The following is a 27,465-nucleotide window of genomic DNA, read 5'->3' as shown; positions in this document are numbered from 1 at the left end:
TCCTACTCACCAATATCACATTTGGCGAAGTGACCTCCATCCTCACCTGAGGGCTTCATCTCGGCATGTGCTCTCCAATCGCATGACATCAGACATCAGATAAGGTCGATCAGATATCAACCTCAGCTCATCCACTCACCATCATGTCTGCCCAGTCTTCAACATCAGATGCGCGCCCCTGCCTGTTCTCCAGAGGGAGGTTGCAGTTGGAAGTCTACACTTGGAGGATCCAAGAAGCTGTTCTGGCACTGGAGCCTGACCCAGATCACTTCACCAAGGTCCATTGGGAGGAAGGCTTGCGCCGGGAGATGGTACGCCTTTCTTGCTGATATCGCCTGACCCTGCTGAGTCCTGTGCAGTTCGCCGTCAGGGGTATCTGTGGCGACCTCGCGTTGGCGGGTCATGCTGACCATATTGACCATGGCGGAGTTATCGCCAGTGTCCTTACCATCTGCACTTTCAATCGCGAAGTTCTGCGCCCCATCAGCATTGACGTCAAGGCGATTCCACGCCCCACCACCCTTGTTCCTCATCCTAAGAACCTACTCGAGGATTCACCCGACTACTGGTGGAAATGGGATCGTCAGGTTGGGCTGGCGGGGAGCCCTATGGAGGCCTGGTGGTACAAACTTGGTGATCCCTGGGTGAGTGGTACGTTCCAGCACCTTACAGTCTTGCTGAACCTCGAGAACATAGGAGAAGGTGTACACCGTCTCCGAGTCTACACTGGTGCAGCTTGAACAGCTGCATGTTCACGTCGCGAACCTCACTAGTTGGTTGCACGAGAGGACAGATCAGAACCTGGATGTGGTGCTGGAAGAGCTGCAGGAGGCGACGCGGCAGCTGCGTGAGTTAGGAATGTAATCGCCCAATGCCAGGCGTCCGTTCGTGCTGTAGTGTGTCGAATATAAGGTTGTCATGTCTTTGAACCTGGGCAATGTACCTGGTGTGGTAAGGCGAAACATAGTAGCCACATACTCTCCTCAGGAGGGCACATCCCCAATGGTATCTGATGCATGGCTCGAAAGCCAATGCCACATGGGAGAGTTTGGCGAAGTCATTCTGGACTGCATGTTCAGATGGCGAGTGATATCCACCACAGTTCGCCAACCCTACTCACGGTGGAAAGGACCGCCATTCGTCTCCACATACTCTACCCAGAAGGGCACATCCCAAATTGTATCTGATGCATGTCTCGAAATGCCGATGCCAATTGGGAGAGTTTGGCGAAGTCATTCTGAACTCCATGTTCAGATGGCGAAGGATATTCGCCACAGTTCGCCAACCCTTCCCACAGTGGGAGAGAGTGTGATACTGCAAGGAGAGCTGATAGTGAGCTAACCAGAATTGGAGGGAATGATGGGTGGATTACGTGGAAATTATTGGCCGGCGGTAGCTCCATCATTGCCCTGTTAGGCGGTGGATCAATCACTGAAAAATATGCCCATGGCGGTTGACTGATCGCTGAGAACTACACCTATGGCGGTGGGCCGATAGGTCTGAGCAAGAGGTGCCGCATGAGCAACGACTTGGCGTCGGAGCCCCCTTCTTCTGTGGTGTCCTTCGGCTCGTACGCTGATTTGCACACGTCCGCATCCTCGTCTACTTCGTGCTCTTCGGTTGACTTCGGGTACAATCCGTTCACTTCGTATGGTCTACTTCTTGGCTCGGGCAACCAGGTGTGGCATCCGCCCATGCTTCCCCCTGACCAATCTCCACGTTTCATACATCTGCCCATGCTTCCCCCCGACCAATCTCCATGTTTCATACATCCACCTATGCTACTCCCTGACGAATCATCTGATATGTTCCTTCACCCACCCATGCTTCACCAAGACAACACGGACACGATACGAGCCCAGTTGACAACCTAGGGCAAGGCAAATAACTCAGCTATGCCCAGGCTAGTCAGATATTTCAGGCGACCCATGCTTATGGGCTCAGAAATATACCTATGGCGGTGGGCCGATGGCTGTATAATAGCCCCGTGGTGGTGGGCCGATCGCTCAGAACACTACCTATGGAGGTCGGCCCATCGCTCAGAACACTACCTATGGCGGTGGGCCGATCACTCAGAACACTACCTATGGTGGTCGGCCCATCGCTCAGAACACTACCTATGGTGGTGGGCCGATGGCTGTATAATAGCCCCGTGGCAGTGGGCCCATCGCTCAGAACACTACCTATGGCGGTGGGCCGATGGCTGTATAATAGCCCCGTGGCAGTGGGCCGATCGCTCAAAAATACACCTATGGCGGTGGGCCCATCGCTCAGAACTATCACCGCGGCGGTGGGCCCATGCCTGTATAATAGTTGCATCATGGTGGTGGGCCGATCGCTCAGAAATACTCCTATGGCGGTGGGCCCATCGCTCCAGCATTCCCTTCATCGCCATGAGCCGATCGCTGACAGCTCCTTACACAGACCGATGGGCCGACGTCCGCTGGCTGTCCAGTTTATGACAATGTCAGGGTAAATGGGAGTCCAGTTCACAAACATGACTGAATGGGCTGTATATACCCAGTGGAAAATGCGTCTTGTGAGATTGCAGCAAGTCGCACGAGGTCGTGGCTGTGACCAGCTGCGACCAGCCGAGAATTTGGACTATATGCGATCTTGAGTGAGCCCAATCAAACATGGTCGCAGGCTAGCACAGTGCCAAGTGGGAGAATCGAGGCATTTCGCACCTACTCAAATTTTAAGCCACTGTATAATAATTGTATTGTCGTGATTTAATACAGTGTGATTACGCTCGACATCGTGTGAGCACCCTTGCCATTGTGCGAGCTCCTGTGACATTGCGCGATCTACTTCGACCTGCTTCACTCACGCCCCCGCCCCCGCTCCCACCCCTGCCCGCACCCCCGCCCCTGCCCCTGCCCGTACCCCTGCCCTCGCACCTATGCACCCCTGCATACACACATGCGCCCATCCCCCTGCCCGTGCACGCATCCGCGCACTGGCACGCAATCACACACATCCGCACTCCCTGCATTCGCTGTCATCCCCGTTTTCACACCTGGATGCTGTCCAACACCTGTAATATAAGTAGAGTTAGTGAATATGTGTCATAGCATAGATAAAGAATGAGATAACGGTACCTAGGACATACCGCGAACACGCCGGCGATGCCATACCTCAGAAGCTGCAGTGTCAGTCCATACCATCAGGAAAACCTCAACTTTACTTACAACGGCTTGATCGTCTTGATCAAGTAATCAAGAACCTCAAGTACAATAAGCTGATCTCTGTACTTGACTGGCTTGATTGCCGCTTGACCAGCTTACGACCAAAGAAGAGCCAGGTAATAAGCTGAGAAGATCGCAGAAGTTGACTGACTTGATTTTACTTGACCGACTTAATCTCGCTTGGCCAGCTTGAGAAAGCAACATCACAAGCACACTAAGTCAATGAAGTCAACTAGTATTAAATGGCTATATCAAGTAACTTAAGCAAATCGGCATGTAAGGAGAGTCAGATAAGAAGCTGGGCAGCCGGCAGAAGTCAGAACAGCGACAAAAGCAAGTAAGGGAGATCCCAAAAACAAGTAGGTATCATGTAGCTAGGCATAGCAAGCTACAAAGAATGTACTAGGTGATAGCAAGACAGAAGGACAGGCATGGTAAGCTAAAAAGAGTGAAGCGAGAGTAAGACTGGTGCGGAATTAAGAACATGTCTAAAAAAGCAAGATTACTATAAAACGAGTTTAATGAGTGAATGTGACTGTATAAACGCAAAGACTAAGGACTGGCAAGCGAGCAATGATGACTGTACCAAAGAAGATGCAATAACTGACTTGCAGTTAAGACGACAATCAGATGGTGCTCAACGACAAAACAAAGCGATCCAATGACTAAACTTCAAGTCACTGAGGCTGTGAGGTAGCGATGTGCATATAAACTGAAACAGACTGTTGCAAATGATGTCAGTTCAACAGACAAATGACAAAGAAAAGACGTGCCTTCAATTAAGAATCATAGTCATCCTCAGAATCAGCATTGACAAGGTTCGCACGCTCATCATTAGAATCCTCCTCGTCTGATACTTCAATGATGTCCTGCATGTTTGATTTGTAGATCTTCTTTGCTTCAGTGATGATCCTGTCGACTCTGTGATCCAATAGATTTACAGCAGAGCTAACGTATTGCCGGCTTTTCTTGCCAAAGCTTGCATCCGAGAACACATATTTGTTCTTGTCTTCCTTTTCACTTTGAGGGTTAATGAACTTGACCGTTACTACCTTCCCCTCTTGCATCAGTAATACTCTCGTCCTCCACAAAGTGAACGCTCGCTCAAGCTATCAATAATTAAGGTTAGATAGACACTACCATAAAACAGCAGATTACACGCACCGCAGCTGCAGCCAACCCAATTGCACCATAAGGCTTAGTACGTCCTCCCATCTCGATAGTGTACAGAGCAGGAACATTGATCGCTCCTTCAGTTGACTTGTAATAGTAGGCAAGTGTTTGTAAGACCAGGGGCGAATGAAAGAGACCTCTGAAAGTCTTGTTTTAAATGAGTAAGTATTCAGTAAATACCAGCTGACAATATGATGATCACACACCGATTCATCTGGACCATCAACATCCTTCCACACAAATCGCTGTTTACGGAGAATCATCTTTGCAAAGCTCACACGTTGTCCAGTCGTCTCAAAATCTTCATCAGAGCTGAACAAATCTCTGATGACTGTGAGTGCAGTAGAACCAAAGCCATTACACCATTCACAGAGCCTCTGATTGGCCTAAATTGGTGAAGAGGGCAGCAGTGTTTGAGTGTACAGTGAGATGTACAATCACAGAGACTTACAAGTTTACAGACGAAATTTTCATGAATAACCTTGTGCACGATCTTCGGTTTAGTAAAAACTGCATCCCAAATGCATTGCAACACTTCGACAGCCTTCTCATCGCTGATCGACCAGGGATCCAGTGTAGTACCAATATAACGCTCCAAGGTCGGAATGAACACCTGCTGCCAGAGCTTCAAAGTGCCAGGCGGTAAATTGGCATTGGTCGCACTAGTTGACTTTGGCTTCTTGGACTTGACAAGTGCACCATCGTCCTTCTCGTTGTCGACCTTGATCTCCGTGTCTTCAATTTTAACCATACTCTACAAAAGTTGCTCAGTATCGTCTCAATATTGTACAGGCTGCTTACATTACTGGTCAAGCGTATTCCTCCCTTTACAGGACTGGAAAGGGCTGCAATTCATTCAAGTTCATTGTCGTCATCACTGGAGATCCCACCGCCAACTTCAATTTCAATGAAGTTAATCTTGTCCGATTTTGATTCTAACTTTTTGACAGTCTGCGACACCTTGGTGGAATTGGACGTCTGAGTCCTGGCTGTTTTGGATGAGGCAGCAAGGGACTGTGAAGTGCCAGAAGTGGATGATGGATGAGCCTTAAAAGGAAGATTCCAAGTGGGTACATTTGTTGCCCAGTTCTTGATCATTCCGGAGAGGTTGCCGGCATCCTTCTTATCCCTGCAGGTATAGTAGAAGAGGGTGGTTTCATCGAGTGTGAGTAACAGCTGCATGAAGGGACAATTTGAGTACCACTTACCTTTGTGCAGGCGCTTTGGCTTCCTTATAGCTACCAGCCTTCCCAGCATGCGCTCGGGCGTCTTCTCTCTTGACTGTACCCTCATCCTCAGATGACTCAACAACAACAGGCTCTTTCATCCACTTGTTAGTCTCCTTCGCATTCTGTTTGCGAGCGGCATCTATGGCTTTTCTGGTGGACTGCTTCTTCGGCTTCTTCTTCGGGCGCTCATTCTCCGTCTCGATATCTGTAAGTTCAGAGCCTTCAGCATCGGATGTGTCTCCTACCGCTTCTTGTTCAGCTTGTTCAATCTGCTGAAGACGGTTGTCTGCATCATGGTGACCATCCTCCATTACATCAAGGGAAGCATAGGTGCGTCAGAGAGATTGAGGGTCTGAAGCCCGAGGACATTTCGCAGGCTGCTGAGACGACTGTGTGACACGTCCAGTCTCAATTTTGGCCATGTCATTGGCCATTCTGTCCTCCAGATCAGCAATCTTCTTCAACTTCTTGACCTTGGCTAGCTGCATCTTCTCCTTGGCCTTTTCTTCTGCCCTTTTGGCCTCTTTTACCTCTGCCTGGGTGCGTCTTTTTACCCTTAGATCAAGTTGACCAGGATGTTTATCGACATTTGTCGCACGAGTAACAGGACGAGACATAGTAGGCGTTGAGGAGTGACCTGGAAAAGGGTGACAGCAGAAATATGGTTGGTTTTAACGGTTGTTGCCAGGGTGCTCAGCATCTAATGGCAGTGAATTTTGACCATTCAGAAGGGTGCCCATCTCGATATATTACAGGCAATATTACTTGAATTAAATGTATTTTCTGACTGTCCTTCGGCACAGTCTAAGTCCATATCACATATCACAGAGAGCAGCAGACAGGAAGAAGTTCGGTTGGTGTCTCAACTTTTCCCTCACCATCATGGTCAGGTTGGGTCATGTCATAGTCACAAACCACATCCACGGTGGAGATAAGTGCCCACACGCATTCTCAAACAGCCAGTGACCAGTGACCGGTGCAGTTCAGGACTCAAACCACTGCAAATCCACTTTGCTAGGTGAGTCGTGCTCTGAGTGTGTGTGCTAACTGGTCTACTATGACGATCCTCAGTATGGCATCTTTGGGTGCATCACCTGTCTTGTATAATATACCACAGAATTATTTGATGAGAATGGGCTGAAGACCTTCTCAACACTTTCTGCGAGACATAGGCATGTCTGTGCCCATTTCATAGGGCAAAAGAGCAGACTTGTTTGTGATGAAGTTAGGGAGAACTTGTGTGAGATGATGCGGTTCTGCAGACAAATGTCCCCTAGGTACCGATAGTATCACACAGTTTGGTACATAGTAGGTTGTATCTATTCCCATCATTATATCCAGATCATATCTCTAATACATCCAGCAGAGATGATTAATGCCGCAACCATTGCACTCTACCTATGGCTTTTGGAAAGCCATCGCTGCTGAGTCAGAGAGCCGCTGAAAGCTAATGAATCATGCCTGATGCCTTTGGAATCGATAAGCACAATTCTTCTACCATACATGTCGCATTTCCAACGCATGTGGTGCAAAGAAAGCAGGTGCCCATTGTTCAAGTTCAGAGTGAGACCAAGTAGTGTTGAACGGACTTGCCATCTCTCACACCACTGCAAAGCCCGAGCCATTGTCACCTCTAAGCAATCAATACTTTTTCCTATATGATATGAATGCACAATGAAGACAACTGTGTGGTTGGATGATAAGGTCCATTGATGATGGATAATGCAAGGATGATGATGATGATGATGCGTTCTAAGCTGTAAGATCATGGACGAAGTGGAAGAAGTCTACAGAAGAGCTGTTGACGCCATACTTATAGATCTGCGCACAACCGAACACGATGGTCAGTTTGACTGATGCAACAAGCGGCACAAGGAAGGAACATGCACGAAATGTGATGCCATCCAGCTCGAGAACAATGCACGTTGGTATGGTTTACTACATTTTGGGGAGCCTGTTCAGCATGGTATCGAGCCCAACTTGGTCGACGAGCATCTTGGGAATCACTTGGCTCATGATGCCCTGTCGGCATGCAGGATCTTCGTACAGGTCCGAACCCTCCAACTCGGTCTGCAGGTCATTGAGCGTGATTGACAGCTTGTCCGAGATGAATGTGCATGCCTTCGCACCCTGCACACGCGTGTGCTCCCGCCAGAGGCACTGGAACTCCGCCACAGCGTTCTCAGTGACCCTCGCTTGAAATGGCTTCCTGTTCTTGAAGATCATTAGGTCGACGTATTCTTGTGTTGAGAGTGTGAGCCCGGCGAGTACCTCCAGCGATGAGCTCATGACACCACCTGAAGGGGCGACATGAGGGCTTTGATGGTGTGCATATAATGTGCTTGATCCTACCTTTGTTGGTACTAGAGTCCTTGAACAGTACAACTTTCCGCTTCTCAAGGTAAAGACGCGCTTGCTGTGTCAGGAACAGATTCGCACCCTCGACGATGTACTTGAAGTGCGGCTTGCCCTCCGAGTCCACCAGAGCGGCAACATTTGATATATTGACAGCCTCGGGTCTAGAGTATCCGCATAAGCATGCAAAAACCCACGTAACTAAGTTGAAATACTGACCATCCACCGCAAGGCACGAACAAGTCGGCCTTGAACCGCAAATGCTCACCATTCCTGAAATCAGTACCGTCCAGAATGACTTCCCCAGCTGCGCCATCTGTCAGTACGCACTCGCGCGAATTTACCGGTCGATACTAACTCACATGGCAGTTTGAGGTCCTGGTCCTCCATGTGCACCAAATATCTGTCCTTGCTGAGCTTGGACTTGTCGAAGTGGGCGACAGGGATGCGCAGCTTCGCCAGTCAGATGAGCTCCTCGTGGTCGATACCGGCGGGGTCAGCAAGGACGCCACTACTGTCAATGACAGCGATGGTCTTGTCAGAGCTGAGAAGGATCTCGTCAAATTCACGAAATCACACGGAGTCGCAATGGGGCATATACTCACTTGAGCCAAGATCACCATCTGCTGCAACACGCAAGACCCGATCAGCAATCGCGATCAAATGACATGAGCCTCAAACTAACGCACCAGGTCCGCCAGTCTGCACTTTCGTGATATCCTTCTCCCTGAGCCCGAGCTGCTTGTAGATCCCAAGCACATACTGCTGAATTGAGAGCGACGTCATACCGAACTGGTCGTGCAGGATGCCACTGAGCGTCTCTGTGCTCTTGCCCATCGTGAACGACTTCCACCAGGTCTCCGCACCACGGGCGCGTGTGTGCACTTCCAGAGAGCTTGCATCAGGATAGAGTACAGGAATAGAGAGTTCAGGGATACTCACGAGCTGCCCAATCCATCATGTCCACAGTACCCTCTATCACTGCCATAGTGAGTATGAAATGGTCCGAAGGAGGTGACGGGCACGCACCATCCGGACCGAAGAACAGCAGCTCCGGCTTGCCATACAGATCAATCAGACATTTCTTGATCCTAGGGCTTTGTCCAGGAATCAGCAGGTTGATGACAGCCTGCATCCAAGGATTAGTCTCAGCAACATTAACGACTGCTGGAGCGCCGACTTACGTCCACGTATTTCTCGAAGCACAATCTTGGGCTTGAACCCAATCTGCGAAGCAGGACAAGCGGCTGTCAGTGCCTGAACAGCAAGTGTGAAATGGAAGAAATGAAGATGAAATGTATGAAGGTAGGATCGTGCCCTTAGCACCGCCTTCTGGGATGTCCTTGTTCTTCAGGGACTGCATCGATGCTAGGTCATAGTTCTCGTCGAACCTGCCAAACACTGCATCAGAATCAGTGGGCCCTGCAGAGCATATGATGCATACAGCATTCTCTGGTTAATAGAGTAGTTCCTATCACAGACATCGGTAAGACAGACGAAGTGAAAGCAGGTATGCGAGACACTCACTCACTATTCCTCAACATAACAATCCTGATACCTCCCCGCACAACGTCCCTGAACCTGATGTGGAAGCCACGGAATTCACCGCCTACACCCATATCACGCGACCAATCAAAAACACTCTCAGCTGCACAGATCAAAGTCCTCACCAATGATAAAGAACATGCCAAATGGTTTCTTCGGGTACTCCACCTCAGGCAGGAAGTCTGGCACGAGGCGGAACGACAGTGCGACCTTAGTCAGCTGGTAAAAGTTGGTCTTAAGAACGTGCCTATCCAGTCACCCATGTCAGCCTAGCATAGCACACATCGTACATACGGGAGTTGAATGCACTTGTTAAAGATCAAGAAGCTCTCGAGGACCTGCAGCTCGTGCTTGTTGTGCACAGTTTTCCTGATCTTGTCATAGAGGTCCTCGTCGGACAGTGGGACTTGGGTCTGGAGACGCTGGTATGACAGCGTAGGCCTGCCACAGCATTCGTGTCAGACATAAGGTGCGACATACACTAGCTGGGAATGCACATCAACTATGATGCCTCATCCGCCGTGGGGTAGTGCACCATCAAAGTTAACATACAGTAAGTTAATCTGCCCGCATGACCATAATGAATTGCAGCAGCACACGAACTAGCACAACATGACGTACGAGGTCAGCATGCGCATGGATGACCTGTGCGATGCTTTCTCGCATGAAGGTCTCCTCCCTGAAGCGGTGTTTGATGTTGTTCAGCACTTCCATGTGTGACGAGTTCGACTCGTCGAGAATATTCTTCAATGCGAGGTACGCTGGCCCAAGATGGTTGCAGAAGTGCTGCATGAACACCCAACCACAGTCTGTGTCCCAGACGTGACGCGACTCAGATATAATGATGTCACCTAAGAGTGAGACGCAAAAGTGACGTACAAGCATAAGTCGCCTCCTGCACGGCATGCCCGCTGTTCTGGCCGGGCTCTGCATAGAAGAAGGGGTTGTCGGGCAGGCAATATAACAGTGAGGCCTCCTTCATCACTTGGAATATGGAATGCTTGATTGTGGGAGCGTTCAGCGCGCTCGGGAGAGGGTTAAGATACAAGGATATAATCGTGATGCCATTCGAGAATTGCTCTGTGTGAATTATAAACTGTGAGCACGCAAAGATGGAACGTGCTTGAGCTACATACCGATGTATTTGCACATGGAATAGAGGGCGTAGAAGTGGTACAGATTTGAGAGGGCACTGAAGAACTTGCTCGTGCCGCCCATCTTATACCCGATGACGAGCCTGCACTCACAGCTGCCCTCCACCTCGAAGACCTCGATGACAGGCCCGTAACACATCTCCACATTCCACATCACGTTCTGGTAGATTTCCAGTGTGTTCTCGCTGGCCTTCTCGAGGAACACTGGGTCAGAGATGGTGCGGATGTCCGTTTACTGCAACACCAGCCATATTTAGTTCGACTAGAGTCTGATTCATATGAGAGAGAGCTACACACCCATCTGTACACATCGAAGAAGGTGGACTGGCGGGGAAGTTGCACTTGGTAATGAAGTAGCAGCGCAGCTGTTGTGACGCAGTAGCGGATACAAGGCCCTGCGAGCAATACGTCTTGAGCCTGTATGCCTTACTCAGGGTGAAGTTGTCGAGATACAATGCATCGATCCTATTCTCACACGATGCGCCAGGGCTCTCGGTCGCGGTCTTACCGGGTGAGCTAGTGTAGATGGATGTCGCGCTGTTGTCGTTCTCGTCGATCTTCTCGAGGGAGTCGATCTCTTGTTCAGCACCAGCACCGTACTCGCCAGGTTGGGGTCCAGGGAGCCAGTGTGGTACAACTCCCTATGCTTTGCAATATAGCTGTCCTCAATGACCAGCGGCGTGGGTGCGGCCGTCAGTTCAGACTCGGACTCGGGCTCGAGCACAGTCATCAGCTCTGTGTGCACAATGAGTGTGTTAGGAGATGGGGAGAAAGGAGGGTGAGGCGAGAGAGGACAAGTCGCCACACGCCACAACTTCCCAAAGTGGCTGCCTCAAGGGAATTTTTCTGGTGGTTCCAGAAAAATTCCCTTGAGAGCACTACTCATGTCTTTGCTCGGCCTCTCTGAGGCTGACCTGCTGGTTCTCATCGACTTCATCCGTTCTCGGGCTAACCTCCCTCCGCAAATTACCTCTATTCTATCTAAGCTTAACCCAGCTGCCTCTCTGGAGCCTTCCAGTCGTCCAGTGGCATATCTGTCTCCTTCGCTGACACCAATGCTGACCCCCACTCATGCTAGACCTCATCTTCAAGGCTCAGTTGAGTACATTCCCCCTTTCTTGGGTTGTCTCTTCCTAACACATTTTGTACTATCAAGATATGCACTTCTCTAAGATTACCTTCGATCCTCGAAGACCTCGCTGCAGCTGGCCACTCTGAGGACAATGCTACCTTTGAGTACCTCCACCTCCAGCATACGCATGGACCCCCTCCAGATTCTCTGGGTTCTCCACTCACCCCATCTCCTGGAAGTCTGTATGAAAATCAGAATGCCGATGCCGACTGGCCTGTTGAGGACAAGAATGAGGTTGAGGATGAGGGCGAGGAGAATATGGAGGATGAGAGCGAGGAGAATATGGAGGACGAGGGTGAGGAGAATATGGAGGAGGAGACATTGGATGAGGAGCCTCTTATAGACTTGGTGCGTCATCTTGGTGGAGGCAACTGTGTTCGAGGGGGAAAGAAAGCAGGCAAGGCACATGGAATGGCGTTGGTAGAGAATGATCCTGCAGAGGAGGATCAATGCATGGAGATTTTTGAGGATGTGAATATCGAGCAGGGTGATAGTCCATTCAATGAGAGTGACTGGACAGGTCTCCCGGCAGGAACACCAGCACGGTGGACTGTTGCTGACATTCCTGCTGTTCTGGTGGGTGGGCCTGGCAAGGCTGCTACCCACTATGTTGCGTTGCTTGCTGAGGGCACATCAAGCAATGTTGAAGGCCCAGAGGTTGCTATGTAAGTGTCAATTTGGTGCATACATTGTGATTGAGTTGATGGCAGCTTGTAGTTGGGTTGGTGCCATGAAGGGTCTTGTCGAAGGTCATACGTGGGAGCATCTAGATAGCGCCTTCGACACTAATGCATTGAGGGCACTCGTCTACCGTGTACATCGAGCTGAACATGTGCTGTTGGGCACAAAAGTTGTGGCAATGTTTGCGAAGGTCCAATTGGCCATAAAGGTAGAAATGTGAGCATTTCGTCTTCAATTCACCACCATAGTACTTAAAACTATTCACAGCACCCTTCAGAGAGACAATGCTGGCCTGAAGAAGGGGAAGAAGAGGAAGAAGCTTTCAGACCTTTACAAAAAGCACATCGCCGCAATGGAGAATGCCCTGCAAGAGAAGACGTTCCGCAGGTGGGTAGCAATTGGTCAGAGATTTGCAGCTCTTGCTGCAGCGGGTAAGTCCATTTAGTATCTCTCTGCTACACATCTCAAGGCGCTTTCTTTTCTCAGGTTCTGTATATCTCCTTATCATCATTGCTGCTCGTGGTCATTACAAAATGATCGGGTCGCTGCAACAGCCCACCATCTGGGTGATGTGTAATACGTTACGGTGGCCAAATCCAGGTAACCAATTCAGTAAGTGTGACGAAATGCACTGAAGCTGAACATCAACCAGATACGCTTATTGGACAGCACATTCTGAGTCGACTTATCCCCCTCATTGACTATGTCCGCCAAGCTATTCCTCTGAGTATAGACACCATCTTTCCACCGTCCTGGCTTCAGGAAGTTGGACTAACACGGCACATTAACTGTCAAGATTTTGATCTAACGGACACTTTCTTTGACACGTTTACATATAAGTAAGCCTTGTCTTTTGTATCTACCATGGTCGATTCTAAGACATGATCTCACATTAGATGTTTTCGATCTGTTGATCGTCATCGCCCTTCATGGGCACCTTGTCTGATCTCTGAAGATATCATGGAGATGGATGAAGGCCCTACGTCCATGTATCTGATGACTAGAAATCTCCTATCTGCGGCATCTAGCACAGCTTCAATGCATCTACCTTCTCCGATAATTGATGCAGAAGGTGAACTAACTGGCGATGCAGTGGATCTGCAGGATACTAGGCTTAATAGAGATCCCTTTCCTGATGCTCCATCATTCCGCTCTGAGCAGTTCTACACTCCAGATGCAAGTTCTCCACAGTATCTGGTCCTTGATACCAATTTTGACCTGGATGCTCCGATAAACAAGGCTTGTCCTTATCCCAAGAAGAAGAAGGAGACTAGCAAGTGGATTAGGTGATCTGACCAGCAGCGCGAGTATGCGGAGAATGCCTATAATGCGACAACTCTTGCAGACTTTAAAACAAAGGTATGTTCGTTATATCTCTCCATATATATCTATTAATCTTCTCTTGCACAGGTCAAGCACCATTACTCTTCTGATGGTGTGAAGGTCACGAACTCCTATATTTGTCTAGACCGCTCAGCCTTTGCGGGGTACGTCACTTACTATTATCTAAATTACTGTTTCTAAATATCTTGTAGGAAAGAAATTCAACTTAATTGCAAAGATGGAGAGCTGCTTGCCTTTGTTGCAGCAGATATGCCACAAGCGATGAGAGAAGGACTGGAGCGAGGTCTTCGTTCAATCTTATTCAGTGGTGGGCTACCGGAGTATCAGCTGCAAGACGTGGACGCTGCTGCCAGTCCTGGTCAGCACAAGTTTCCTTGCATTCATTTCTCCCGCTATGCACATAATATTGTTCGGGTGCGTTATCTTGCATCTCTACTTCGTACAACATACTAAATCATCTTTAGGGTGATGATGCTCCTGACGATGTCCATCCACTATTTCTCTACAAGGCCAAGGTCATTCGTGGGTATATGAATCATCACCAGATGATACCTTATGTTTCGAAGGAGTTTTTTGATCATGAGCAGGAGTACGATGCTTTGTGCAACATCTTTGAAGAATTCTTTCAATGGATTGCCGATAAGGTGAGTTTTCTGAGTTTGCTATTATAAAAGTAATTGCCTTATCGGAAGTGCAGCTCCATCAACGTCTTCCTGACATTTACGATGCTATCGAGATATCTGTGGATGCCCTTCCTGCACGTGAGGCCTCACCGTGCCATCCCTTCACTAGCCTGGTTCTTAACATTAACGTTATCATGCACACACATCGAGATGTCAAAGATCTCAAGGTGTGCTTGGTGCTTGTTCTTAGACGACATGATGGTGGTGATTTATGCTTTGTTGAACCCGGTATTGTTCTTCCTCTGCGAAGTGGTGACTCAGTTGTTTTTTATTCTCTTAAGCTTACTCACTTTAACCTGCACTATCGCGGTGAGAGAGCCTCTCTTGTGTTACATTCAGACAGAGACAGTGAAGATTGGGATAAAGATCAGAAGGGTTGGCAGCATAGCACGTTTATGAATTATTAGTAGCTTGCATATGTTCTCAGAATTGGCAGACGAATTATGACTATTTTCCTGGTCTGGTACTGTAAGTTATGCTGCTGCGTCTTGTCTTATCTTTGCAAAGTCCCACTTAAGTCTGTGCACAATATTGCACTCAATGCCTGTCCATCTAACTCCTCGACCCTAACACATTCCGAGTTTCCTTCACTACCCTTGCAAGGTTTCTGGCTGCAATCGATGGTTTAAGAACAAGGGTGGACTTACGAAACACACTCGGTCCACTCATGCTCACGCTCCTCCTGCACAGAGGCAAACAAACACTATTTATCAGGCACAATACGCAACGTCTTCTCATGGCAATGCTCACGATGATCAGGAAGCTGAAACTGATTCAGAAGACGAGTCTAGTGATACACAGTCTGAAGATGACAATTCTGCATCTGCACGCTCAAGTTCTTTGAATCGTGCACCGTCATGGTCTCCAGTATATTCAGATGGTGGACCCGGAGGATGGAAGTGACTCCGATGGTAAATTCAATGCCAAGGACTACACTAGAGTGGATCCAGATCCAATTGGTGTGACAAGAGAATATCATCCCTACATTAATGGTAAGTTCATCTGCTTGCATGCAAATTTCACTAAGTCCTCCTATGTCTGACAGAAAGGCCATGTGATAAAAATGGGATCTATCTTCCAAATGGTACACCTCCCCCACCTTCCCCTGCTCCAGAAGCAGATGATTGGTTCCCTTACCCTGATCGAGTAGCCTTTGAAACGGCTGAATTCCTTTACAAACGAGATCAAATGTCAGCAGATAAGATCAACACACTTCTTCAGTTGTGGGCCGCCAGTCTAGTACAACATCAGGACCATCCACCGTTTGCAGATCACGAAGAGCTATACAGTACAATAGATTCAACATTACTTGGTGAGGTCAGGTGGGAATCATTCAATTTGCAGTATGAAGGCGAGCTTCCCGAGAGAAATGTTCCCTCATGGATGACGGCGAAGTACGAGGTCCATTTTCGAAATCCACGAGAAGTATTTTGCAACCAAATGGGAAATGTTGATTTTGATGGTGAGATCGACTATGGACCACTATGGGAGTTCGAGAATGGCAAACATTGCCTGAAAGACTTTATGTCTGGAGATTGGGCCTGGAGGCAAGCGGTGAGCTTATTCTGTTTGTTTTTATCTTTGTAACTAATGTCAGTCAATCTTAGGACCTCATTGCACAGGATCCAAGTACGCATGGTGCAGCCTTCGTTCCTGTCATTCTTGACAGTGACAAAACTACTGTCTCTGTTGCTACTGGACAAATGAGTATTATCCACTGTACGGATCCATTGGAGGTGTACACAATAATGTACATCGTGCACATCGCAATGCTGTAGCACTGTTGGGCTTTCTTGCCATTCCGAAGAGTGAGTTACGATCTAAGTGTCGATTCTAATGGTGACACATGAGCTGATCACTTGAATGGTAATAGCTGATAAGGAGTTCTCCGAGGATGCAACATTTCGCAAGTTTTGCCGACAGTTGTTTCATAGTTCATTGTCAAGGATCTTGCAGCCATTAAAGCCTGGAATGACAATGCCAGAGGTTACGCTATGTGCAGATGGCCACTATCGGCGAGTCATGTATGGTCTCAGTCCCTATATCGCAGACTATCCAGAACAAGCTCTGCTTGCATGTGTCGTCTCTGGCTGATGTCCAAAGTTAGCCATTCCATTACTTACTTTTCACTTCACTGACAGTTTTTCTAGGTGCACTGCTCCAAGAAATGATCTTGACGGTCCCGGCTATGGTTGCGTTGCCGTGAACATACTGAACTGCTAGTACGAGAACTAGAACTTGGTGTGTTATGGGATGAATATGGTCTCGTTGGAGATATAGTGATGAGTCTAGCCTTAGATTCAACGCGCTGTCATTTCAATTTTACCACTTTCATAGCTGACTTTCTTTCACCATGACAGCCATTTACAAATGATTTTCCTCGAGCTGACATTCATGAACTCCTCTCTCCAGATCTTCTTCATCAGATCATTAAGGGAACATTTAAGGATCACCTTGTTAGCTGGGTGGAGGACTACATCCATCTAACCTATGACAAGAAGGAAGTGAAGAGAATTATGGCAGATATTGATCAACGGTGAGTTTTTATGAAGTCTAACTGTTTCATCATATAAAGCTTGCCTCCCATCATAGCATTGCAGCTGTACCTGCATTCTCTGGTTTACGGCGATTCCCTGAGGGCCGTGGATTCAAGCAATGGACAGGAGATGATTCAAAAGCATTAATGAAGGTTCGTTCTTGCTAGTACTAAATAAACGGTTTCACCAAATGTATATATATATATGTACTAGGTTTATCTTCCTGCAATCATTGACTACGTTCCTCAGGACATGGTACGCGCCATCTGTGCCTTTCTTGAGTTCTGTTATCTCGCAAGGTGCAATGTCCACACAGAGTGGACACTTGAAGCACTCCAGGATGCTCTTGATCACTTTCACCATTATCGAAAAATCTTTGAGACTTCTGGTGTTCGACCTGATGGCATTTCACTCCCTCGGCAGCATTCTCTTTGCCATTATAAATTCTCAATTTGGGAATTTGGCGCTCCAAATGGTTTGTGCTCGTCAATCACTGAATCAAAGCATATCAAAGCTGTCAAGGAGCCTTGGCGACGATCAAGCAGATACAAGGCTCTTGGGCAAATGTTGCGGACAAACCAGAGAATCGACAAGCTTGCAGCTGCTCGCGTTGACTTCACAAATCGTGGGATGCTGAATGGCTCGTGTCTTTCAGAGGCATTACGGAAGCTAGGTAAGCCTATTTATGTCTCTGTTATCAGTTTATTGAGTTATCAACAGTTGCTGTAAATGACAGTCTCAGCGAGAAAGAAGATGTTGAAGCAAATGCTGATCATCTCACAATAAAGCCATCAAATTGTGATGAGCAAAATGATGATGGCACCATTTCTGGACCAACAATTCTTGCATACGTTGACTTGGCTGCCACTATTCGTGAGCAGCGATTAACTTCATTCTGCCATATAGTTCTGCTGACCAATTTATAACAGAGCAGCAACATGCCAGAAGCTTTGCTGAACTTGCTAAGGAGATCAATCAACTGAAACTTCCTGAGCTCATTCGACAGTTTCTTTATGATCAGTTGAATCCAGATAACCCCCGACCTGCATCCGACATTGATATCAATGAATGTCCCACACTCAAGGGAAAGATCTCTGTGCACTACTCTGCCGCTGCGACGTACTATGCTTCTAGTGATCCATGTGGTGTCGGCGGGATGCATCGTGAGCATATTTGAGCAAATCCAGTATGGTGTGGACTTGCTCCACATTTTGATTGTGCCCTCATCAACTGTGACTCGACTCAGGATGGCATGCTGGGAATCGAGGTTGTTCGCATCCATTTATTCTTCTCTTTCAAGCACGAAGGTCACCAATATTCCTGTGCCCTTGTCCATTGGTTCCAACGAATTGACGACCAGCCAAATGAAGATGTCGGCATGTGGGTTGTTCAGCCAGAAATGGATGTGCAACACATACCTTTTATGTCCGTAATCCATCTCAACTCTATAATACATGCCGCACACTTGATCCCCGTGTATGGCGATGCACGTATATCACGAGATATCACAGATGAGAACTCTCTGGACGCATTTCAGGCTTTCTATGTCAACAAGTTTGCTGACCACCATGCATTCGAAATCCTGTCATGATTTGATTCAACATGTGCAGAGAAGGAAGCATATTGGAAGGCCCGCTCTCCTTCAAGTGCATCATCCCATTCATTTGAGATTTCAATTTGAAGCCTGAGTCACATCAGTCTTATGCGGTGAGCACTAATCTCTTATCTCATCACACAAACAAGTCATTAACAGTGTTATAGATCTTCTCCAGGGCTTCAGCGACCTAATCAATGGGAATGTACTTCCACTACCATACTATAAATACGAATGCAGCATCATGTGCATACAGGCTTATTTCAGTCACACTAGCATAGCAGAAAACTTTTTCCAGGCATTGAATGACTCTCAGCTTCCCTTCATAGGGAAGGGCAAGCTCAATCCAATGACAATACACTTTGGTTCACTTAGTGTCCTTGTTCTGCGCAACTCCTTTAATAACTTATGTTACTTACCAAGTATATACATTAGTTGACTTATCGAACTTGACATGCGTGCTCAACTGCCTTATCTAGTGGCTTAACATCATAATTACTATTTTTACTTACTAATACAGACTAAGTAGAGCCAAGAAAGGTCTCAAAATATAATTTAACACTTGATTTCCTTATCGGACTTGACATGCGTGCTCAACTGCCTTATCTGGTGGCTTAATGTCATAATTACTATTTCTACTTACTAATATAGACTAAGTAGAGCCAAGAAAGGTCTCAAAATGTAATTTAACACTTGTTTCCCTTATTGGAGTTGACCCCCTTAGATAAGATGCTTAAGCCGATCAAAGTAAATTTAAGGTTTTCCTGATGACAAAACACCGAGGTGATTGAGCATCTCCAGCAGTGGTGGCATCGCCGTGGCTGTGCGGATCATCGGCTGATCTGTCAGCAGCGATGTTGACTGCAGCGATACGAGACTGTCATGACGCGTCCTTGCTGATACAATGCACAGCCACGTACCTTGTCAATAGCGGCAGGATCAAGATAAGCATGCTCCAGATTTGACACCTCATCCAGGTTGAAGTATTCTCCACTGTAGAAGGAATTCAAAGCCTGCAGCGCACGCACGCCATACCCCATCTGTCGCCTCTACAGTCAGCGGACACATCAGAGGATTACCGTCAGGAAGACGAATGCACATTCACATAGTCCGGATGTATCAGCAAAACATCACGTGTCTTGGCCGACTTCAACGTCTTGGAAACACCTTGGCTTGTCTTGGCCTCTTAGCTTCGCCTTGAAGGTCTTACACACCAGACCAGCTAAGTATCCCAATACCTGCCAAGTGCAATCCAATCACTCAAAGTAGCAAAGCCTGACAACACCGCCACATTCAGGTCTCAGTTGAATTATACATGTACAGAAGCCCAACAACAAGATGTGCAGTTCCGGTGAGACAGTGAGCACGGTGGCACAGGAGGACGTGATGACGACGTGTTTGACTGCAGAGCCGTACTCTACAGGACACTCAGCATGCCATTTACCATGGGAGCAATGAGCTCGTCGGGCTCGACGGTATGGAAGTGGAAGGGAGACGCGGTGGCTCGATCGCGATGACGCCCTTAACGGTCTCGTCGAACATGCAACCCAGGTTCAGCATTAAGGCCAAGACAGTGGCACTAAGGCAGAACATATCCTCGACGATGACGATCTCCTGCTTATCACCTTAAGACTCGAACGTCTCATGCAGGCGGAGAGTTCGCGCTTCTTCCTCTTCAAGTTCAGCCCTTTCTCCACCTCGGCAAGCTTCCTCCCTCGCTCATGCACTTCCTGCTTCGTCCTCGACTCTGCCACCTGCAGAGCCTGCCATGCCTCTCCCTGCTTCACAGCGAGCTGGGCACGCTCGTGCTCTGTGACACGCAGCTTCATACGGAGCTCCCGCAGGTCAGCTTGGTCAGAGGTGCCCGCCTTCTTCAACTCATGCACCCGCAATTCCAGGGCATCGTTCTGCTTCTTCAACTTGTCGGCGCGTTCCACATGCTCTGCCGTGGATTTCTGGGCATGTCTCAGCTCGAGCTTGAGGTGTTCTAGGTCGAGATGGTGCCCTCGACACCTGTCTGCTCATTATTTGCTCAACTTGGAGTTGTGCACGGGCTTGACATGGCGAGGACGCGTGGTGACGAAGATCAAGGCCAGTGGGAATATAGCATGGGAAGTGTGCGGTAGTCTGCAGAGGGTAGGAACAGGAGTAGTTGTGCCACCGAGATTCTAGAATGCAATTTTATGGGCATGGTGATCAGCGTATTTATTGACATAGAACACCCGAAATGCATCCAGGGAGTCTGAGAAGCAGAGCCCTTCAGGTATGAAGTCACTACCCATGACTCCGATAAGGTGCACGCTACGTAGCACACAGTCAAGGTGAACGACTCCGGTCGAACGTCGGCCATCTGCATCATATTCGGGCTCAACAATCCACATGCCTGTCTTGTCATCCAGTTCATCAGCCACCGGTGAGAACCATTGCACAATGGCACATGGATAATCCACACCACGCCACCTGAATGAGAAGAATAATCGGACATGAGCAGCATGTAGCCCCCGCATGCCCTCTCGAGATGAATCTGTCTCGATAAAGAGACAATCATACTGAGGTGCACCCAACTTTCATGAAGACGTCGCGCGGATCCATTCACGATGCATACCGCTGACACCAGAAAGGTCGCTGGGTGCATAAAAGGTGGCAACTGCAGAATGATAGACATGCAGGCGATCAAGGTGGGGGCAGGTTCCTCAGGTTGAAGTGGGTGGTTAGGGTGGGATTGATCATATAAGAAGGATGAGACAAGATCGGAGAGATGTGGGATGTCGATGTGCAAACCTAATTCCGTAATGTCGTCTGAGTATCCACGCTCTGTGTGGCATCGATATGACATGAGCATGTCACCAAACAACAAATCTGCACTTACGGTGTCATCGCAGTCGTCACTGAACCCAGTATGTGGGGCCCTTGGATTACACCATTGTCTTGCTCTTCCTCTCTCTCGCTGTCATTCTCGTCATCCTCTGGTGCTTCGACGGCCTCGTCATCTTCGAGGATCTCCAATGCAAGTAGAGCTTCAGAAAGACAGGTACCTTGAAGCATTCCTCATGCAGTGAAGTCGGCACGGGATACAGCTAGGTTGTCAAGATGCTGATTTGTCAGCAACATCTGTCCGAGTGCGTTATACCTGTTTGACCGTCGCCAAGGTTCCTTGATGGCTTTGATGTGCTTAGCTTCAGTGATAGATGAGCAAAGACCATTCGGTGCGCCATAGTTCTAAATGTGTCGCGGATAGTGGTCAAGAGAATGTTGTCGAGGGAGAGAGAAGTCATCGTGGACACCTGTCTCTTGAAATATCACTCGGTATTGGTGAAATTGCTCCAGAGCGTGCTGAACTCATGCAATTGTCTCTTCCGTGTGGACTGAATGGCAAACTAGATAGCAGAACTCGAGGAATGCAGCAATTGCACGCACCATATCCGGAGGGACAAGGCCGGAGATAGCAGGTAAGTAAACCTTGACGAGGTGATAATCAAGAACTAGCATGGAATAAGTGAAAAGCAGACACAGCTTACCTTCATAAGTGTCTTAGAATCATCTCCGGTCCACTGCTTGAAGTCGCATCCCTGTGGGAATCGACGCAGACCAGGGAAAGAAGGGGTCACTGCAATCCTAGTGTCATAATGGAGAAATAAGCCCCAACACGACTGTGAGAAGAGCTGAAGCACCCACCGACGGTCTATCTCATCTAAAACTTCCTTCCCACATTCCTTACCATGTACTAGAGTCAAATACTCACTGACCCATGTCACCAGGTGATCCTTGAACGTCCCCTTGATCACTTGGTGAAGTAGATCACCAGAAAGTAGCTCATGTATGTCGGCTCGGGGAAAGTTGGCCGTGAAAGGCTAGTTGAAGGCAACAGACATGTCAGTCATGAATGCATCTTGTGTAATGATTTACTCACCACAACATCACTGACCAGTCCATATTCATCCCACAATACGCCAAGATCGAATGTCTGAATGAGTTCCTCAGTGTGCTCTCATCCTCGTCGCCCACCTCCCTCGTCTTGATCCAGACAATTTCGGTGTTTCAGACATCTGTCAAGAAGAAGTCATCAACTGAGTACTTTGTGGCAACACAGTACACACTTACGCTGGACACCAGCCTGAAACAATGCATGCGACCAAGACTTGTTCGGGATAGTCAGCGATATAAGGGGCTAGACCGTAGATAACATGCCGAAAATGACCATCGGGACAGCGCGTCACCTCAGGCACTGACATCGCGGGGCGTAGAGTGTCTAGAATTGTTGCCAGACTTGAATGAAAGAGCTGTCATTGGAACTTCCTGAACAGGACACTATCTGAATCCTTATGCTCAGCTGGTGTCAGAAATGGTCAGAAGTAGAATGGTGACAGTAGAAACAAGAACGCACTCTTCGGGATTGCCAAGAATGCGACTACAACTAGGGCATCTCTATGTGCTCAGCGAACATTATTGAAGATGTTGCTGATAGATAGATATAACAGATAATACTCATTCTGACCCGTCGCCACTGACACAGTTGTCTTATCGTTTCCTAGGATCACTGGGACGAACATTGAACTATGTGTAGTCTCATCTGCAGCAATGATGACCTGCGAGCATGGTGGGAATATAAGTACAGTCCAAAAAATGTATAAGGATGACGCATGGCCTGTTTCCATGCCAAATGGCCCGACATAACGTTGGTGTACCTTCGCTGACCTGCGGGCCCCGTAAACTCGCGATAAGGGGCAGCGTTAAACTCATCATTGAAGTCAGGGTTTGCGAGCATAGATTTGATAACAGCGTGAGGATCGTGAAACCACACGTCATAATTGGCCGTCATCCACGATGGCACCTTGCCTTTAGGAAGGGTCCCGGTGTATGCCGCGGTGAATGACTGCCACGGAATTCCACCCTCCGGTGTCACATCGATTGTACAGTACATGTCAGTGTGATCAGCGAAAGGTGGGTCTGCACCATATGGAAGGAGGGATGCGGCCCACAGAGCCATCAAAGTGTTTATCTTTGACTGGGACATCTGGTCACGTTTGAAAAGGAACTCTGCCATCTCGAACTCTACGCGGCTGCTGTACGGTGTCCAATCGTCCATGTAGGCCTTCGTTTATGGAGGGGGAATTGAGCCTTCTACCACGAAGTTACCATTCACATCACAAGGACGGCCTAATTGTGAAAACAATATATCAGACATCACTTTGGCGAGCTGGAAAATGTACCGTTGAGGAGCTCATGTTCAAATATCTGAGGCTCCATCACCTGCCCGTCTCCGTCATCCTCATCAGGACCATCCATTGGAAAGTCTTCATGATCCAAAAACTGTGGACCTGAATTCTGAGGCTCTTCATACTCATACTCGTCCTGTTGCAGTACCGAGTTCAGCACCACATGCTGCTGAGGAAGTGCATGAGCACTGTTGTAGTGCTGAGTGAGTCCAGAGGAGTTACGACACTCCTTGCCGCATGCTGGGCATCGAAGACGTGATGCAATGTGCAATTTGCGAGGGCGCGGAGGCATGGATGCAAGAAACACAGGGGCTCAGAAATAATCATGAATTGTTACACCTGGCTACAGAGGCATCTCGGAGCGTCAGATTTCTGCATAGTCTGATGATCGAGTTGGAGTGGTTGCGTGGCAATAGAAATGAGTGATATGTGGCATGGGAAGTAAGAAAGTCCTGACCTTAGCTTTCCTACTAGTACTTGCCCGGCATGTTCATTTTTGAACCGTAGGCCCACATGGCCTGGCATGGTTCCCCTGTTTCACTCCAGCCCACCCTTTAATTCATATCCACTGATCGTCACCACTTTCATCAGCAATCTCGTCACTAGGAGATAAGGGAACTCACTCAATGCTTCACCACTGCATATAAAACCAGCGCGAATATTGTTGACAGTGTTCTCAACCTTGACGGACATCATTACCCATTAATCACACTCCTTTGAAGTATTGAAAACTCACACTCCTTTTCACTTACCATGTCTTATTCGACTCACTCACGCAAATCCACTGCGACTGCTCAGCCCAACTACCGCATCCTTGCTGGGATCCAGGCCGAGGGACAGAAGCCTCGTCGCACACCCACGGAGGTGGCGAATGATTGTGAGCAGGCTGGGGTGAGGCATCTCGAGATCCAGGTGAAGCAGCATGCACTAGCACAGTGCATTGCGGAGCTTGAGCGAGAGATGAAGAACGAGGATGAGCATTATGCCACAGAGGCAGCCCATTCAGTCATGTTTGTGAACTGGACTCCCATTTACCCTGACATTGTCATGAACTGGACAGCCAGCGGACGTCGGCCCATCGGTCTGTGTAAGGAGCTGTCAGCGATCGGCTCATGGCGATGAAGGGAATGCTGGAGCGATGGGCCCACCGCCATAGGAGTATTTCTGAGCGATCGGCCCACCACCATGATGCTACTATTATACAGGCATGGGCCCACCGCCGCGGTGATAGTTCTGAGCGATGGGCCCACTGCCACGGGGCTATTATACAGTCATCGGCCCACCACCATAGGTAGTGTTCTGAGCGATGGGCCGACCACCATAGGTAGTGTTCTGAGTGATCGGCCCACCGCCATAGGTAGTGTTCTGAGCGATGGGCCGACCTCCATAGGTAGTGTTCTGAGCGATCGGCCCACCACCACGGGGCTATTATACAGCCATCGGCCCACCGCCATAGGTATATTTCTGAGCCCATAAGCATGGGTCGCCTGAAATATCTGACTAGCCTGGGCATAGCTGAGTTATTTGCCTTGCCCTAGGTTGTCAACTGGGCTCGTATCGTGTCCGTGTTGTCTTGGTGAAGCATGGGTGGGTGAAGGAACATATCAGATGATTCGTCAGGGAGTAGCATAGGTGGATGTATGAAACATGGAGATTGGTCGGGGGGAAGCATGGGCAGATGTATGAAACGTGGAGATTGGTCAGGGGGAAGCATGGGCGGATGCCACACCTGGTTGCCCGAGCCAAGAAGTAGACCATACGAAGTGAACGGATTGTACCCGAAGTCAACCGAAGAGCACGAAGTAGACGAGGATGCGGACATGTGCAAATCAGCGTACGAGCCGAAGGACACCACAGAAGAAGGGGGCTCCGACGCCAAGTCGTTGCTCATGCGGCACCTCTTGCTCAGACCTATCGGCCCACCGCCATAGGTGTAGTTCTCAGCGATCAGTCAACCGCCATGGGCATATTTTTCAGTGATTGATCCACCGCCTAACAGGGCAATGATGGAGCTACCGCCGGCCAATAATTTCCACGTAATCCACCCATCATTCCCTCCAATTCTGGTTAGCTCACTATCAGCTCTCCTTGCAGTATCACACTCTCTCCCACTGTGGGAAGGGTTGGCGAACTGTGGCGAATATCCTTCGCCATCTGAACATGGAGTTCAGAATGACTTCGCCAAACTCTCCCAATTGGCATCGGCATTTCGAGACATGCATCAGATACAATTTGGGATGTGCCCTTCTGGGTAGAGTATGTGGAGACGAATGGCGGTCCTTTCCACCGTGAGTAGGGTTGGCGAACTGTGGTGGATATCACTCGCCATCTGAACATGCAGTCCAGAATGACTTCGCCAAACTCTCCCATGTGGCATTGGCTTTCGAGCCATGCATCAGATACCATTGGGGATGTGCCCTCCTGAGGAGAGTATGTGGCTACTATGTTTCGCCTTACCACACCAGGTACATTGCCCAGGTTCAAAGACATGACAACCTTATATTCGACACACTACAGCACGAACGGACGCCTGGCATTGGGCGATTACATTCCTAACTCACGCAGCTGCCGCGTCGCCTCCTGCAGCTCTTCCAGCACCACATCCAGGTTCTGATCTGTCCTCTCGTGCAACCAACTAGTGAGGTTCGCGACGTGAACATGCAGCTGTTCAAGCTGCACCAGTGTAGACTCGGAGACGGTGTACACCTTCTCCTATGTTCTCGAGGTTCAGCAAGACTGTAAGGTGCTGGAACGTACCACTCACCCAGGGATCACCAAGTTTGTACCACCAGGCCTCCATAGGGCTCCCCGCCAGCCCAACCTGACGATCCCATTTCCACCAGTAGTCGGGTGAATCCTCGAGTAGGTTCTTAGGATGAGGAACAAGGGTGGTGGGGCGTGGAATCGCCTTGACGTCAATGCTGATGGGGCGCAGAACTTCGCGATTGAAAGTGCAGATGGTAAGGACACTGGCGATAACTCCGCCATGGTCAATATGGTCAGCATGACCCGCCAACGCGAGGTCGCCACAGATACCCCTGACGGCGAACTGCACAGGACTCAGCAGGGTCAGGCGATATCAGCAAGAAAGGCGTACCATCTCCCGGCGCAAGCCTTCCTCCCAATGGACCTTGGTGAAGTGATCTGGGTCAGGCTCCAGTGCCAGAACAGCTTCTTGGATCCTCCAAGTGTAGACTTCCAACTGCAACCTCCCTCTGGAGAACAGGCAGGGGCGCGCATCTGATGTTGAAGACTGGGCAGACATGATGGTGAGTGGATGAGCTGAGGTTGATATCTGATCGACCTTATCTGATGTCTGATGTCATGCGATTGGAGAGCACATGCCGAGATGAAGCCCTCAGGTGAGGATGGAGGTCACTTCGCCAAATGTGATATTGGTGAGTAGGAATTACATACATGACGATCACTACATCGATATAGCAAACATGAATATGCGTACACCCCAGTGAACCCTGACTCAAAGCGCATTTTCATCGCCCGCCCTTTCATCCTCAATGTCCAGGGCGAGGATGTGGCTGAAGGCGTCAGTGGCGTGGCTGGTGAAGGTCCGCCACATACTCACTTGCCTGGCGGCATAGCAAACATGACCCTGCCAGGAAGGATCCGTCATCTC

General features: G+C 48.8%; 9 protein-coding genes across 9 annotated transcripts; 4 read left to right on the top strand and 5 right to left on the bottom strand.

Moving 5' to 3' along the window:
* Positions 1 to 143: 143 nt before the first annotated feature.
* Positions 144 to 864, top strand: SCP_0607150 (hypothetical protein; the record flags this gene model as incomplete). Its single annotated transcript, XM_027759847.1, has 3 exons — positions 144 to 311; positions 360 to 644; positions 697 to 864. 3 exons carry the CDS (start codon positions 144 to 146, stop codon positions 862 to 864), a joined length of 621 nt encoding a protein of 206 aa, XP_027615648.1.
* Positions 865 to 1,517: 653 nt separating this feature from the next.
* SCP_0607140 (hypothetical protein) lies at positions 1,518 to 1,874 on the top strand (the record flags this gene model as incomplete). Its single annotated transcript, XM_027759846.1, has 1 exon — positions 1,518 to 1,874. One exon carries the CDS (start codon positions 1,518 to 1,520, stop codon positions 1,872 to 1,874), a length of 357 nt encoding a protein of 118 aa, XP_027615647.1.
* A 2,093-nt stretch (positions 1,875 to 3,967) lies between these two features.
* SCP_0607130 (hypothetical protein) lies at positions 3,968 to 5,112 on the bottom strand (the record flags this gene model as incomplete). Its single annotated transcript, XM_027759845.1, has 4 exons — positions 3,968 to 4,297; positions 4,353 to 4,508; positions 4,568 to 4,747; positions 4,813 to 5,112. 4 exons carry the CDS (start codon positions 5,110 to 5,112, stop codon positions 3,968 to 3,970), a joined length of 966 nt encoding a protein of 321 aa, XP_027615646.1.
* Positions 5,113 to 5,213: 101 nt separating this feature from the next.
* Positions 5,214 to 5,901, bottom strand: SCP_0607120 (hypothetical protein; the record flags this gene model as incomplete). The annotated part of the gene is made up of 2 exons (XM_027759844.1): positions 5,214 to 5,490; positions 5,570 to 5,901. The coding sequence occupies 2 exons, from the start codon at positions 5,899 to 5,901 to the stop codon at positions 5,214 to 5,216; spliced, it is 609 nt and encodes a 202-aa protein (XP_027615645.1).
* Positions 5,902 to 5,925: 24 nt separating this feature from the next.
* Positions 5,926 to 6,207, bottom strand: SCP_0607110 (hypothetical protein; the record flags this gene model as incomplete). Its single annotated transcript, XM_027759843.1, has 1 exon — positions 5,926 to 6,207. One exon carries the CDS (start codon positions 6,205 to 6,207, stop codon positions 5,926 to 5,928), a length of 282 nt encoding a protein of 93 aa, XP_027615644.1.
* A 2,200-nt stretch (positions 6,208 to 8,407) lies between these two features.
* Positions 8,408 to 10,798, bottom strand: SCP_0607100 (hypothetical protein; the record flags this gene model as incomplete). The annotated part of the gene is made up of 13 exons (XM_027759842.1): positions 8,408 to 8,489; positions 8,547 to 8,571; positions 8,635 to 8,829; positions 8,888 to 8,920; positions 8,975 to 9,074; positions 9,130 to 9,172; positions 9,473 to 9,554; positions 9,616 to 9,737; positions 9,785 to 9,931; positions 10,043 to 10,053; positions 10,112 to 10,299; positions 10,370 to 10,570; positions 10,627 to 10,798. 13 exons carry the CDS (start codon positions 10,796 to 10,798, stop codon positions 8,408 to 8,410), a joined length of 1,401 nt encoding a protein of 466 aa, XP_027615643.1.
* A 730-nt stretch (positions 10,799 to 11,528) lies between these two features.
* Positions 11,529 to 13,747, top strand: SCP_0607090 (hypothetical protein; the record flags this gene model as incomplete). Its single annotated transcript, XM_027759841.1, has 7 exons — positions 11,529 to 11,746; positions 11,818 to 12,441; positions 12,494 to 12,673; positions 12,725 to 12,888; positions 12,944 to 13,057; positions 13,110 to 13,296; positions 13,354 to 13,747. The coding sequence occupies 7 exons, from the start codon at positions 11,529 to 11,531 to the stop codon at positions 13,745 to 13,747; spliced, it is 1,881 nt and encodes a 626-aa protein (XP_027615642.1).
* A 3,838-nt stretch (positions 13,748 to 17,585) lies between these two features.
* Positions 17,586 to 18,198, top strand: SCP_0607080 (hypothetical protein; the record flags this gene model as incomplete). The annotated part of the gene is made up of 3 exons (XM_027759840.1): positions 17,586 to 17,694; positions 17,742 to 17,894; positions 17,951 to 18,198. 3 exons carry the CDS (start codon positions 17,586 to 17,588, stop codon positions 18,196 to 18,198), a joined length of 510 nt encoding a protein of 169 aa, XP_027615641.1.
* A 1,170-nt stretch (positions 18,199 to 19,368) lies between these two features.
* SCP_0607070 (hypothetical protein) lies at positions 19,369 to 27,096 on the bottom strand (the record flags this gene model as incomplete). The annotated part of the gene is made up of 9 exons (XM_027759839.1): positions 19,369 to 19,476; positions 19,536 to 19,655; positions 20,241 to 20,602; positions 23,311 to 23,707; positions 23,759 to 23,772; positions 23,826 to 24,071; positions 26,393 to 26,543; positions 26,596 to 26,880; positions 26,929 to 27,096. 9 exons carry the CDS (start codon positions 27,094 to 27,096, stop codon positions 19,369 to 19,371), a joined length of 1,851 nt encoding a protein of 616 aa, XP_027615640.1.
* Between the last annotated feature and the right edge of the window lie 369 nt (positions 27,097 to 27,465).

This window comes from Sparassis crispa, assembly GCF_003851025.1.
Source record: "Sparassis crispa DNA, contig_000005F, whole genome shotgun sequence".
NCBI classification, from domain to species: domain Eukaryota; kingdom Fungi; phylum Basidiomycota; class Agaricomycetes; order Polyporales; family Sparassidaceae; genus Sparassis; species Sparassis crispa.
Note: the sequence above shows the minus strand (reverse complement) of the source record. Positions and strands in the feature narration are given on the sequence as shown.